Below are 15142 nucleotides of genomic sequence, written 5' to 3'. Positions count from 1 at the left end.
TTTTGCAGCATTGGCGATTGGCATTTACTGTCTCAGACAGGTAGGCACACTCTTCAGAGTGTCCTAGGTTGGGGAAGGAGGAAGCTCCTGTGAAAAATCACAGCTGAAAAGAGGTCCCATGGCATTTCTGAAGAGATCCCGGATTAAGAAACTCACCTGTTCTCATGCAAGTAGATACCTTGTGCCAAGTTTGCCGCTTGATCAGCTGTTTATCTAGTGAGCAGCACCCTGCACTTGGGTGAGCAGGTCTCATGGCTTGTGACAGATCAGGATTGGCAATCCGAACAGGGGATTGAGGGAAGGTCAATGGGGAAATACAGCCATTTCTGCATGCAGTAAGTGAGAATTCCCAGGATTTTAATTCCCCCCGCTGCCGTTTGTCTCCTGACAGGTGCTCTGCAGATTGAGAACAGCGAAGAAACCGACCAGGGGAAATACGAGTGCGTGGCATCGAACAACGCCGGGGTGCGGTATTCTCCTCCTGCTAATCTTTACGTGAGAGGTAGGGAGCGGCTGATTACTCAACACCCTCTCACTAAAGGGTGCTGGGCCTCTATCATGACTTCTATGATCTTCTAGTTCCTGAGTGTTTGTTTTCCATTAAAGCAGTTCAGCACAGGGGCGTATATTCCTGTTAAGTTGGATTCTTATATTGAAACTCTTGGGAAAATCCATCAGATTTCCTGGAAGGAATTTTCCCAGCCTTAATGGCAAGTTATACTTGTCCCAGAAGAATTCATTTTCTATTTTTGACTTTCTTCTTCAATAATTAAAAAAAAACAAGCAGCTCAATGTACCACCGTTTGTTTTTCAATGTTGCTCTCCTGACACAGAACCATGTTCAATAAGGTTGGTGAATCAAGTGCAGGTATCAGCATGCCTGAATGGTGTTGCTCTGAGAGTCAGACACCAACCCCAGAGGCCCCCACCCCACCCCTGATCTTAATCACTGGAAGATATCACAAGTTCAGCTGAACTCCACAACAGGAGAGCATCCTGGCAAAATGTACCCATAGAAACTGGCCAGTTGAAGACTAAGAACAAGTTGCAACACACAAGGAGCAACTAGAATTTCTGGAATTCTAGGTCACCAAGCATTTGCCAAAATCACCTGTATTCTCATTCCCAGGTCAATCGCCTTCGTCAGAGGCCCAACTAGACTCTGACCGAGGGATCACACCCATAACATTAACCTGTCTTTTCTCATTTGTATGCTGACTGAGTTCATGTGGGCCTCCAGAATTTGGAGCCTGTATACCCACATCGAAACAAACAATTCAGAAAAGGCCCCACCCTAAGTAAGACTTTTTTTTTGACCAGTTTGTGTCTGACATTTGGCCCCACTGTCTTCCTGAAAAGGGCTTCGCTGAAACCACATCTCCTGCTTATTCCAAACACTTTATTTGAAGTGGCAGGATGAGGATTGCAGGGTGAGGCTCAGTCAGGCCAGCAAGGACATGCCCAATTAGTTAAAATCCTGAATCTCTTCCAACAAATGAATTATAATAAACATATATTCTCCCAGCAGGAGATGCTGGATAATGATCAGGAATACGAACTTTGAACTCTCTCCCTGACTCAGGTACATTGAAGTCAGTTGCACAGTTGACTGTGATCAATTTACTGAGCAGACTGGAGATGGAAACAGCCTTTCACAAAAATAAATCATTTGAAGTCCTTCAGCCCTCAGTACTTTTTCCTAAAATTCGTATATGTGAGAGAAATAGCTCAAAATAAATATTAAAGATTGGAAAATGAGCTCTTTTAATTAGAGGTACACTCCTTAGGAAGGGAGAAGAGCAAAATGAACCAGGCAAGATGGCACCTTCATTTTGCATACTCCAATATAGGGTTGCCAACCCTCCAGGATTAGCCTGAAGTCTCCAGGAGTTGAAGGTCAATCTCCAAGACGCTGTTGCTTGCAACCCTGGAGAAAAATCATTGGGACATTAAGAAAGATTGGTCTTTTTTGGCCATTTTCTTTGAACATTTCTCTTTACCAGGCATAAAAATATTGAAAATGGGGAAAGAAAAGACTGTTTGGCTGACAGTCAAGCATCATCCAATTGGATAATGAGTCTGTTTGCTTTCTGATTGGCGTAGGAAGACAGTAAGTCACATGGATGGGTGTGTCAGCCGATTAATGAAAAGAGCTTGGGAGGCAAGTCATGTGATGAAACTTCCAAACCTTCTTCAATAGCACCTTCCAAACCCGTGACCACTAATACCTAAAAGGGCAAGAGCAGCAGAATACATTTAATCACAGCTGGCAACCTACTTCAATATGGCAGAACAATGACAGCCTCCCATTTTAGAAGATCTGAAGGATTCTGTAGTTAGTCGCTCCAAGCACCATGATGCAATCCACCCTGACCGCAAGAGTTATTTCAAACAAAAATCACCCAAAAACTCAAAGGGGAATTCGAAAATCGAGGGAGTCAAAAGGATGAGCTATTTGATAACTTAGCAGAATAGCTGATCTCATTGGTCATTTTCAGTCACCCAAGTTACACAGCACAGTTAAAACTCACTTGGGTGAGCCATGCGATGTCACGATGCTAGTTCTATTTGATTGAAAAATTGAGCTAATACATGAAATTGGACAGAAATGGTCATGTGACATTCCCTTTTTATCTGCAGTCAACAATGGATTTTCATAGGATGTGTGCAAAGCCCTCAATAAACAAACCCAGGTGTTATTGTTTATTTTGGCCGGAATCAAGTAGCTACTAGATTGTGAGATATAAAGGCAGGAAGGGACGTTAAAAAGTATTCTTTCATCATGACAGTGTCCAATTTAGCAACAAGTGTGTTGGGACCCACTTGATGCACCTAACAGAAGGGCCAACTGGCATCATGGGAGTACACTGTTACATCTAAACCAATTGCAACATTGGACCATCCGTTATAGTAGGAGTACCTGCTGGTAACTCAGTCTGTTGGCCAAGATTTTTCAAACCCATTCAAATCATGTGATATACGCCCCTGTTCTACCTGAAGATAGGTTATAAACTGTAGGCAGTGAGGGAAGGAGCTAATTCAGCTTTTCATGTAACTTGTCATAGCAGAATGTGTTTGAGCTCAATTTAAGAGAGTTGATGTATAAGGACAGGAATTAAAAGGTCCCAAATCTCACTGGATCTCTATCCATTCCAGCCTAGGTCACATCTGTTCAAAGAGGGAATTCCAATGTATAAAGTGTGCATTAATTTGGAATAACTAATTCCCATTTATTTTACCCGTGTCTGTAATAACCTTAGCCTGATCCCATCATATCTGAAATCTAGCCCATGGAATAATGACTCCTCTCACTGAAGGCCATTAATAGTTAAGGTCATCCATTCATTTTTCTTGAGTGTACAGAATGTTGTAACTTCAAATTTAACAGCTATTTAAATATTTAGTGTTGTATTATATTTTCAAGGAAATTTATATTCAAAAAAATTCTCAAGTAATGTTCCAGAAAAACATATTATGGGGCAATGTGTAAGAACACAAAATGGCTGGCAAACTCTTGCCTCAAATGCTGGAATGGAAGAAAAGGCCAGTGGATTTTCCAAACGATCTAAAAATATTGTTGGTTCTCAACTATTTAAAATTATTTTATATCATTTGGACTTTGACCCAGTGATTACCGATTGCAGAGGAATGGAAAAGGATTAAATATTGTGCCCTGAGTAATTTTTCACAAATTTGTGTAAATCTCAAATACTGTCAGACTCTAAACTATCAATTGTCTGCCCAGATCCTTCCAGAAATGACAGCATAACTATCAACTGGGAATTGTTGAATCTACTATCAAAGCCAACAGTTAGGCCAAGATCCTGAAAAGGGCTGATGGCAAAATCTGGTATTTTTCTCATGCATACTAAAACAGTGTGCAGTTTAGAGAAATCTCTTGACTCCTAAAAATCAGACAATGTTCAATGTAGTGCAGAGAGACCATGACCTGAGGTTTATCTTGATCCAGTTCAGCTGATCCCAAATGAGACTGTTATAAAGTTGCTACAAAAATGAACTTTTTCTGAACCATTTCCAAAGCTTTCCTGGTCATCCTAACTGGAATATGTGTTGTAACCAACCCATCGCAACTGCTTTAAGGGATTTTCAAGAGATTGTTAAGTAAAGCACGCTGCCTGGACATGTATAGTATTTCTCCCTAACTTGTGTTGTCATTTTAAACGAGACTAAGTGCCAAGTATTTATTCAGTGTTTTCTGATAGCCGGAGAAGGATATATTAATAGAGAGGTTGGCAAGCAGCAGCATTGCATTGTGTGACTCAAATCATAAGCATCTCCAGGGGCAACAGGAAGGAATTGAGACCCATTAGTGATTTCTGTAGTTGGTATCAGATGGGCTTAACCACGACAGGGAACCCTCTAAAGAACCTGCATGTGGCTTATCAGTCCCTGATGGGAGACGAATCTAGGTGAAATGAATGCATCCTCTTGACTTCTTTGCAGCCTCAGGAGGCTTATACTCTAATAACTAAAACAGATGAGACATCCAAAAATATCTTAGTCTAGGAACAGATGACAGAGACCAGGTGGTAGATTATTTGACGGGTTCAGTTCTAGAATAATGAATACACAAAAATGATCGTGAAGGAATGCATTGTCAATACCTTAAACTGCAAGATCAAAGCCTCAGATTGGAAGAAACTGGTGTGCAGATCTCAAAACCAAAGCTACGACCATGATGAAAATGATGTTATTGTGCAGGATATCTCTGCTCGTGCGGGAAAGTCTACAAGGACTCCAGAATGATTGAAAGTGCCTCTTCCTTTGACTCTCTTGCTTATTATGGAGAAATGCCTTGCCTCCCCTTGGTAACTCTCCACAATGACACCACTGAGGAACTCTGTTACTGCCCCGCCCAGAAATGTTGATGCTAGGTTTTTGCCTGTCATGTATTTTGTCGCTCCACGCATAATCCTATCAACACCTCAAAGCAGACAACCCATGCCTTCAACCTCTACTCGAGAGTACTCCTGAGTGGAGCACTGAATCATTTCAATTAAAGCCTTGCATTCTTCGTAACCTCGCTGAATAAAATTTCCCAATCAGAGTGAATTGATACTGAATTATGAGCAGTTCTGTGCTGTGAATTCAAGTCCGTTGAGAGCTGAGCTGGAGGATTCACTCATTAAATTTTGGATTCTTTAACAGCTGACAGAAAGAAGACTTTCATCCCATCCATCTGGGCACAACTCCAGCTACAGCCCACGAGATGAAAGGATGGCAATTGGCCCTCTTTTTATAAAAATATGATATTCTCCAATATCTCAGTGTACATTGGAGCCAAATGTTTGGCTGCAAAATAAAAAAGCTACTTCAAGATTTCTGGTGTTTAAGGTGTACCAAAAGACCAATTCTATGCAATAAAGCAGGCCATAGGTGGTAGCTGCATTTGTTTAGACTATGTTGCCATGTTGCTGTGCACAGCTTCGCCTGAAATGTGGCCTGGTCACTCTCCACCATTTGTGACTTTTTTCCAATCTACATTGTAGTTCATTCTGCCAACTTTAAGTTCCAGATTGCATGAAACTGGCAGAGATCCATATCAATAAAACAGAAGCGAGTATTTTGAAAGTGAGAATGCTCTTAATCTTGCTTCAGGGGAGCTAGTCTATCAAACTGATTTAATACCACAGAGCCAAGGTTTTCTGAGCACTAATCCACCTATGTATTATTAGAAATCTTGTATAGGGCATACACACAAATGCGTTAGACACTACTTAGTAAATCTGTGTCTTAATGTCCAATGGCAGGGGGAGAAAAATGTGTGATAGCATCATTGAATTTTACAGTGCACGTTTGACCACTGGATGCAAGATTTTCTGCCTTGCCTACCCCGCATTACTGATTTGTGCTCCCAGAAGGGGAAGCCTTCACACTGGGAGTGGAAACTCATTACTAAACCCCACCACCCCCTTCCACCCTCCCCACCCCACCCCAGCAAAACCCTCAATGAGCCCTAGAAGTCAGAAAAATCTGTTGGCCATAAAGGGATCATTTTTGCTCTAGCCCTGCCTCCTAAGTACGTGGCCACTGAGGTTTTTTTCTTCATGGGCATATATTTCTAATGTATTCTCTATTCCTCTTGTTCAAACAGTACAAAGCTGCTTGAGGCCATCCTCTCCTTGTGCTGTAACAACTAATAATTTGAAAATGATGAAATGACAACACAAAGGGGAAATATTAATGCAGTATATTAACATAATGGCTACACTGTAAGTAGATCAGCATTCCCAGCTGAGAGTTATGAATTCACTATACAGACAGTCAATTTACCAGAATACAAATTGTTAAAAAATATTGTCTTCCTTGCATGCCTTCTATGTAAAGTACCACTCACAGCATAAGAAAGTAATTTGTTTTGTTAAAATTGTGTTCTTTCCTGGTGCCTGTAAACTATCAATGCCCCTGAGCTCCCTCTTCAAAGGATAAAGTGGTTACTAAGGCAACGATTTGACTCCTGTGTTGGGGACAGTTGCTTGATGGTCGCTTCATCCTCCTGAAGATTTGACCTCTGGGGATTTAAAGGTCATGGATGAAGTTTACTAAAAGGAAAAGTATATGTCAATTGAAAAATTCTACTTTGAACTAGTGCCATTAGACAAGTAATGATATTAGGAAAGATATAAATACCAATTGGATGAGAAGGTGAAAGGTCATTGGTGATGTATTGACGATAACGCAAATGATTTTTTCCTGTAATTTTAATTTTGATTATAAAAATGTCAGAGGGATGGATATTTGATCCCTCTCCGAGCTTTCCTGCCTAGCCTGCGACATACAAGGTTTGACTGTGTTTAAAAAGGACTTGTGGCCGCAATGTGGGAACAGCGGACTCCTCTCACGAGCAACGAGCGCGCAGTCAATTTGTAGGACAAGGCCTTGTCCATAGAGCTGCAGGCTGACGTGCGCTCAGCACAGAGGCTGAGAGCTTGAGTCGGTTGTTCCTGCTCAGCGATGGGAGCAATACAGCTGCATCTCTTTCACTCCTTAAGAAGGCCGCTGTGGTGGGGAGAGTTGGGGCCTAATTTCCAAGACTTCAGGAAGAACGATGAAATGGCAATTTTATTTCTGAAGAACTTGCTGTCAAAAATCAGAAGCCGACTGAAAGAAGTGAAAGAGATGAAAGGGAATAAAGGAAATGTTTAACTTATGTGTTTTAAGATAATACAACAGCCTTGCATTAGTTTTTATTTATTTTTTAATTTGATTTCTCAATGGAATTGTTTGAGTTAAAAATCAATTCCCTCAGAAGGACTAATTATTGAGGAGACACACAAAAAAAAATGATTCTTGAAGATTTAGGCGAAAAGGTCAAAGGTCGTTTGTGAGAGTAGATGTTGCAGCTAAAAGCCTTGAAGAGGCCTTTTTACTCTCTCTGTGTTTCCCCTATTTCTCTTCTCCCCATGTCATTGTGTTCCGCATCAAACCCCCTACATCCCTCAGAGCTACGAGAAGGTTGGTGTGTTTTTCTTTTTTACTTTTTTTAACCCACATTACATATGAATAATCTTTTTATTAAAAAAACTAAACCCCACAGCACAGTTCAGATAATTTGCACTAGTCTGTGGGTCCCCGTTTTTGCATCCCAAAAGTTTTCCCCCACTTGTCTTGGTAATGTGTTGTGCCTTGTGGTGATGATACCTTGGCGCTTGTACACTGTTGCCTGGTGCATGATGGGAGAATGTAATAACATGCTGCATGCTGCTATGTCACGCTAAAACATGCTATGACAAGACAGTGTTCCTGCTGCATTTCAATGAGGTTTCAAGGTTTAAAGATGGGCTTGGAGCCTGCCAGGCACCTATTTATACTATTTACACTTGGACTACACTGAATAATAACTACCTGATAAGACAACTTTGTGTGTGGGGGAGGGCAGGGAGGCGAAGGTAGATTTTGCAATATGAAGGTATTTTATGGGTACATTTTGTGACATACATTGTGGGATCGAAGTGAACACAATGTCAGAAGGTAAAATGGAAGGTAAGGTTGCAAAATGGCAGCCTTTAAAAGGTGCTGTACTGTCTTCCAAGGTTTCCCCGAGATGGCAACAATAAAGTTATTATATTGCATCTGACACGCATTGAGATCATTTTAGAATTCTTCCTAATTTTCAAAAAAATTGATTGTGTTCTTGTGGGGGAAGGGGTGGAAATTGAACAATGTTGAGGCTCAGCACAGAATGTTGACTTCAGGATGTGACCTATAGATACATAGGAGAGGGCAGGGCCGAGAAACACCACTACAATCCATCCGAGAAGTCCCATTGTATTATCTCTCATACCCCTCTATGCTCTTGCATCATCAAATTAATCATCTCCCACTGCCTTCTTTAGCAGACCATCATTCCATCCATTCACCATTTCTGTGTCAAGTAGTTAACATTAACTGTCTCTTCATTCTCTCTCTTCCAAGTTTGAGGCTGTGTTCTCGAGCAGAATCTGTATTAAACATGTTGATCTTTATTGTGTCTATATCTTTTGAGGATTTGATTACTTCATTAAGATTACCTGTGAGCATTCTCTTCTCCAGTGTCAGCATTCCTAGCTTTTGCAGAATTTTCCACACATCTCAGATGCCTTAATTGAGCTATCAGATTTGTAGCACTTTGCTGTACCTGCTTCAGTTCCTGGATGTCTTTCTCACAATGTGGTGAGCAGAATTGTACACAGTACTCCAGGCAGGTCTGGACCAGAGCTCCATACAAACTCAGGAGTACTCTTGAGATTTATGCGTTTTCTCTTGCTATACAGGCACAATGGACTGGAGTGGTTCAAGAAGGCAGATCACCACCACCTTCTCAAGGGCAATTAGGGATGGGCAATAAATGCTGGCTGCATTCCATGAAAGAATTTTGTTTTTAAATCCCTTTTGCTGCTGTACACTGCAATGATAGTTTCAGCAATCTAGTCCAACCACATCGCCCAGCTTCTTTCGATGACTTTTATTTAATTCCTAGGTAGACAGAGAATTTATGGATTCTTCACCCTTTAAGCTAGTGCACCCCTCGCCACCTTCACTCATTTTTCCAGCCTCTTTTCCTTAAATGACTCACCGGGAGGGTACCAGGAATCCAAATTAGTGTGTGCCTGGGTATGTGTGTGTGTGCGTGCGTCTGGGTATGTGTGTGCATGTGTGTTTGTGTGCATGTGTGTTTGTGTGTGTGTGTGTGTGTGTGTGTGTGTGAGAGACTGTCCCTAAAAGGGGCCAACTGTAAGGCAGGATAGAAAATTGATGCTTCAGTTTTTCATGCATTTTTACAACGTGCTGAATAGCATAGACAAGTTCATAAACTTCTAGTTTAGTTGATGTGGAGTGTCGACTGTAAATTATCACTCCTTGTGTGCCATATTTTGAACATTAGCCCAGCCCATGGAATCCCCACCCTCACCCCAAAATCCCCCTGTAGATGTTAGTGATGGGAGCTCAGTTTCAGAAGTTGACTTTCCCTATGCGATGCATTCCTAATCATGGAAAGTAAATAGTGTGACATCCCCACAACAACATTGCCCGTCAGGGGGGCGGTGAACTCGATAGCATCATTGGCAGGTGTACTTGTTATCTCCATTGGGGAATATTGTGTGGCATAAGGGAGGGGGAGTAAGAAAAATGCATCTTTGCCATGGTCTCCGACGTCTCACCCCTCATCATGCAAAAAACTGATTGAGTTAAGCTACAAAATGATTCCCCAGCACAAGGAGTCCTTGACCCAGTAAAAGAATGGGCCTCCGAGATCACAGAGTAGAGTGCCTGCTTGTCTTTCTGATTTTTTTTTAAGATCGTCCTGAGCTTGGGGCATCGGCTGGTGTCCTAAGCGGAACTGAATTATCCCATTTCTAGGAGAGAAAGAGAAGCAAAGGACAGGAAGGATTTAAAAGGGGCCTTTGAGGAAATGTCAAACCAGCAAAAAAGAGATGGTTACGGAGAAATCTTTGCCACTCTCCCAACTGGGGAGGGGGGGGTGGGGGGGGAACGCAGAAAAAAATCAATGGCAGCAAATTGACTGGTGGTCTCTCGGAAGTGTTTGATTTTCATATGTAAACCCTATGCAGGAATGGAGAACAACACGTGCCAAGCTTAACTCTGTCTTCACCTAAGGTCCACAAACATTCCTAAAGAGGTCATTAGATATCTATCAGCAGTAGGAAATGGGCTTATTTTTTTCCCCCTCCCTAATCCAGGGCACATACATCAATTAGACCAACTTCCATGCTGCCCAGCTGAGGTAGATGAGCACAGGACAGCGATTGAAGCTAACCAGTTGAGTCAATGGAATTTCAATTCATCTGTTTAGATTTCCTGTCTTCTATTCCCAGGGTAAAAGAGGGCAACCTGCCTGCTCTTAGAGTTCCAGCAATTGCTGTTTAGAGCCAAACCCCTTGAAGATGTGTGAACATATACAGAGGTGATTGCCCTTCCACTCAGCGGGGCAGCATATTAGGAAACCAGTGCACACCACTGGCACACCGGTGCACACTGGCACACCGGTGCACACTGGCACACCAGTGCACACTTTCACTCCAGTGCACATTGGCACAAAACTGCACACTTGCACACCAGTGCGCATTGGCACACCAGTGCACACTGGGGCAAAGTGACATCCTAGGGAAAAAAATGAACAATCTGTTCCATAATCAACTTCACCTCATCTCCCCTCCCCCCACCCTACCATGAACACAAACAGATAACCAGACGCTCTGTGTGTGTGTGTGTGTGTGTGCGGGCAGCGGCCGTGGGTTATGATAGTGACATTTAGATTGAATATCAAATGTAAAGTGAAGCAGGATTTGGGACTAAAATCTCAGCAGGGATGCATCCGAAAGAATTAAATAGTTTCAAGCTGAAAGAGAGAAAACAGAAGCACTGAGAAGAAAAAAAGAAACCTGCCAGTCATTTGAAATATTCTGCGCTGTTATTACTGCTCTTGGCGTAGTTCCTGCTCAGTCCCATAATTCATCACACAGAAGGAGAAAAGATAGAGAAAGAAAGAGCTCCCTGATGGTTTCTGACAACAGTTTGCTCAATAAAGCATGGCTCAGCTGCCTTTATGCTGTATTTAGACAGTAATTAAGACTGGAAATAGGCAAAAGGTTTGAATTTGGCCTTTTTTTCTTAATTTAATGAGGATTTACTGACTCCAGGTCTTCATGTTCATTGATCCTTTCGTCTCAGACCCTCTATTTGAAGAAATTTGAAAGTCATTAAGAGGAAAAAAATTCCAGCCCTGTAGGTACAAGGATGAAAGAAAATCATTTGCTACATAAAGTACAGCCCATATCTCTTAAAGGGGAAGTCAACTGATTAACAAATTACATATTTCAGTGGTTTGCTGTCTAACAAAATACTTAAAGGAAAGACAGGATAGATACAAGTAAGATGATTCCCCTGTCAGACCTGCTGAGTTTTTCCAGCAATTTTTGTTTTTGTTTCAGATTTCCAACATCCGCAGTATTTTGCTTTTATCAAGATGTTTCCCCTGTTTGGGGAGTCTAGAACCAGGGGACACAATTTCAAAATAAGGGGGAAGCCACTTGGGACGGAGATGTGGAGAAATGTTTTCACTCGCAGCGTTGTGAATCTTTGGAATTCTCTACCCGCCAAGGGCTGTGGAAGCTCCGTCATTTAGTATATTTAAAGTAGAGATTGACAGCTTTCTAAATACCAATGACATAAAGGCATATGGGGATAGAGTGGGGAAAAGGCATTGAAGTGGATGATCAGTCATGATTGTATTGAATGGTGGAGCAGGCTCGATGGGCTGAATGGCCTCCTGCTTTTATGTTTTGGCCGTTTTAGGGACCCCACCTGCTGACTGGAAAATGCCAGTCAGCACAAAAGAGGGGCCTTAATTGGCTCAAGTGGCTATTCATCACTTGCAGCTCATGGCATGTAATTCTATGTCTGCCCACCCACCTCTGGTCCTGCCTTTGGAGCCAATTAGAAATTCAGGCAGTGGTGTCCCAATAATAAATGGTGTTGTGGAATACCATCTTACTTTTGAACAGTCCTGATATTTGAGAACCGTTCAGACTTCCAAATCCAATTTTCCCCTACAGTGTATTAGTCGGCTTAAAAACTTCTTATTGCAGTCGGGATGTTCTGATGAGGGTTGTCATCACAGGTTCCAACTATGATATCCAGGACCTCTCGGTACTACAAACCAGTTAGGCTCAGACTCAGTCCCTGGGCTGTTCAAGCTGTGGTAACAGCAGAAAGAAATGTTTTCTAGTTTCTACTCCTGGTCACCATCCCAAGAGCACGTAAATCCCGAGATCATCAGGCTTTGCTGTGTAGGCTGCCATTATATTACTGATATTCACTGTGGAGGCTCATGTGTAAAGAAAGGCCAATTGGATAAATTACCAGAAGGCCTCCATTACCAGTGGAACCATTATCTCAGCATGAGTTGTAGCAGAGCCTAGTGAAGAAGAGAGGGGGAGAAAAGCAAGAATATCCGATCTTATTTACTACTTCTCCAAGTGACATACAGTGACAGTATATCAACGCTGCACCAACCTTTATTATTATATTGACAGGCTGTCCAATTGGTATGTCAGACACCACTTTAGTGCTTGCACAGTCTAATGTAAGTCACGGTGCACTAAGCACCCTGACAGAACACTGGTATAGAATGAACAGAGCAGTATTCTGAATCAGCAGCTTTCAACTTATGGTGCGTTTTGACAAAGTGGCCTTTTAAGACTGCCATGCAGTTCATTGTGCCCTACATGCTGTTTTTGAATTAATCAAAACGGAGTCATGGGGTAGACGTTTAACTTCACCCTTGAGCATAAAACTGGCGTCGCGGATCAACTGCCAATTATGGGGTCTGCCCGATTTTCATCGAAATCATTGTAAATGAGAATCAGGTAGCTTCTTCAACAAGTAACTGATCCACAAGGCCAGTTTAATACCTGGGCAGCAAGTTAAATATCTACCTCGGAGTATTACAGCACAGAAGTGGATACTTTACGCCCATTGCACCTATGGCAGCCCTCTGGAAGAACTGTCCAGTAATGCTTTTAAAGTTACAGTAATGCTTTCCTCTTGTTCCTTCCTCACTCACACAATATTTTTCAGATACTTATCTACTTTCCTTTTGAAAGCTGTTATGGATTCTGCTGCTGTAAGAACATACCACATGTTAATAACCTTCAGTATTTAAAAAAAATTAGCCTCTTATTGGTAATCTTCATTACCCCCTAGTTACTGGCTCACCAACTAGTGGAAAAAGGTTTTCACTATTTATCTTATCAAAATCCCTCATAATTCAGAACACCCCGATCAAATCTCCCATTAACCTTCTCTGATCTAATGAAAGGTACCCCAGTTTCTCTAGTCTTTCATAACTAAAGCACATCATTCCTGCTATCTACTGTGTGTTTCCTCCATAGTCTTGATATCCATCTTAAATATTAAACCAACATGTTGGCTGTAGCCTGTATTCTGTATACAGTTTACTACAGACCATTCAGCTATGGAAGAAAGGAGGATATGACACCTCTATAATCTGCCAATATTCCCAGTTTATCAACCATCCCATTTTATCTGAGTCATTGGTTGGACTCTCAAACAAAGCAGACAACAGAATTGAATAGATTTAACGTGGACTATAATGCATCGATGGATTCTCACTCATGACAGCCATTTGTTAATCCTGGATGGAGAGTGTGTGTGGTTGTCAGATAAGGGCAGGAGCAAGCTTTGGCTACCTGTGTCATGTAGTTAGGAGCACATATGTAAAATGGACTCTTGGAGTGGGGTAGAAAGAGGCATGCACCCAAAGATCTGCACCCCAGAAACAATTAGTGTCTCGGGAAGGTGAGAAAGCTGTGCAGACAGATACATGCCCTGTCACTATCTCTAATCAACTGCACACGGCATCTGGGTCTTGTGAAAGCCTTGTGTGTTGGACCCAGGAAACTTGAAATAATTCACTTACAGCTATGGCTTCTGCTTATTTCTGTCAATAACTGAACTAATGCTACAATACTCTCTGCACCAATGTTGCCATTGTGTTGATATTGTACCTTGAGCATAAGATGGATCAAACTGGAGTAAATCCACACAGTCCAATTTCTTTGGTTCGTGAAGACAAGCCTCAATGACAACAAACTGCTGATACTACATGGACTGGTAATGGTTTTCAAGTTCAGTTTTGCAGCTCTGGTCCCAAGTCCTCTTTATAGTCAACCTTCCCAGATCAGTATTACTTCTTGAGTCAGCAGTGGGATGATCCTTGAGTCAGCCAAGTTCCCAACGTGACAGAATGTGCTGAAAGTTTGGGGTGAAGACAGAAGCTGAAATGTAATATCTCATTGCAGTTAATTGTAATGGCAGTTTTGGATCAGCTGAATGAATGCACTAATAGCAAGCTTAGCTTGGAGAAAGAGAAAGCCATCTTTATGTTTGGGAGGGTACACACTCTTCTCTTTCCCTCTCACCTCAGGTTATGCACAGCGCATGACTGAGCTGGTGGTGAACAGGCCTGCTCCCAGGCATGTGGAAGTGGCTCAGTATGTGCTTTTCCATTGAATTTGATCGCCTTTCCCTGTGAGGAAGCACCTAGCCCACCAGCCCACACAGCCCACAATAAGTTCCTGGACTCAAGGATGGGGAGAATTTAATTAGTTTGAAAGGTATGGGTCTGTGCATTATTTTTTATCTCACTGTTGCCTATTATAACCTTTTCACCTACCACCCAGTTAGGTTCAGAAATAGCTGAACTGTCCTCCACCCCCACAATCACACACCTCCATTGCCATCTTCCACCTCTATACTGAGAGCTCAGAGATGTTTCTTGCATCTGATTATGATTAGTTCAGCTTGATTGGGCAGGCCTTGATGATGATTTAATGGTGTCATATTAAATTCAGCCATGGCTCATAGGAGGGACAATAACCTGCATCATTAAAAACACCATCAAGTAATACAAAATTAGATTCCAAGATTAAAATGCTATATGCAAAAATGAATTAATGGTCTTGCCAAATTGAGGACAGGCCGGAGAATTGACCTTGGCTGCATCCTATAGTTTTCCTGCATATTCTTAATTTGGCAGGAAAATACACAGATGGCTCTTTAGTGCATTAATTAGATGTATTTGTTTGAAAAAATGGCA

The 15142-nt window shown here is 41.9% G+C and overlaps 1 protein-coding gene across 1 annotated transcript in view; it reads left to right on the top strand.

Annotated features, from left to right (window-relative positions):
- LOC144688768 (receptor-type tyrosine-protein phosphatase delta-like) overlaps positions 1–15142 on the top strand; it is a 455185-nt gene that overhangs the window by 262078 nt on the left and 177965 nt on the right. Inside the window, exon 7 of the mRNA XM_078555681.1 lies at positions 392–502. Within this exon, the coding sequence (XP_078411807.1) occupies positions 392–502 (111 nt within the window). The remainder of the gene's footprint in view (positions 1–391; positions 503–15142) is intronic.

This window comes from Cetorhinus maximus, chromosome 13 (assembly GCF_964194155.1).
Source record: "Cetorhinus maximus chromosome 13, sCetMax3.hap1.1, whole genome shotgun sequence".
Taxonomy (NCBI): Eukaryota; Metazoa; Chordata; class Chondrichthyes; order Lamniformes; family Cetorhinidae; genus Cetorhinus; species Cetorhinus maximus.
Note: the sequence above shows the minus strand (reverse complement) of the source record. Positions and strands in the feature narration are given on the sequence as shown.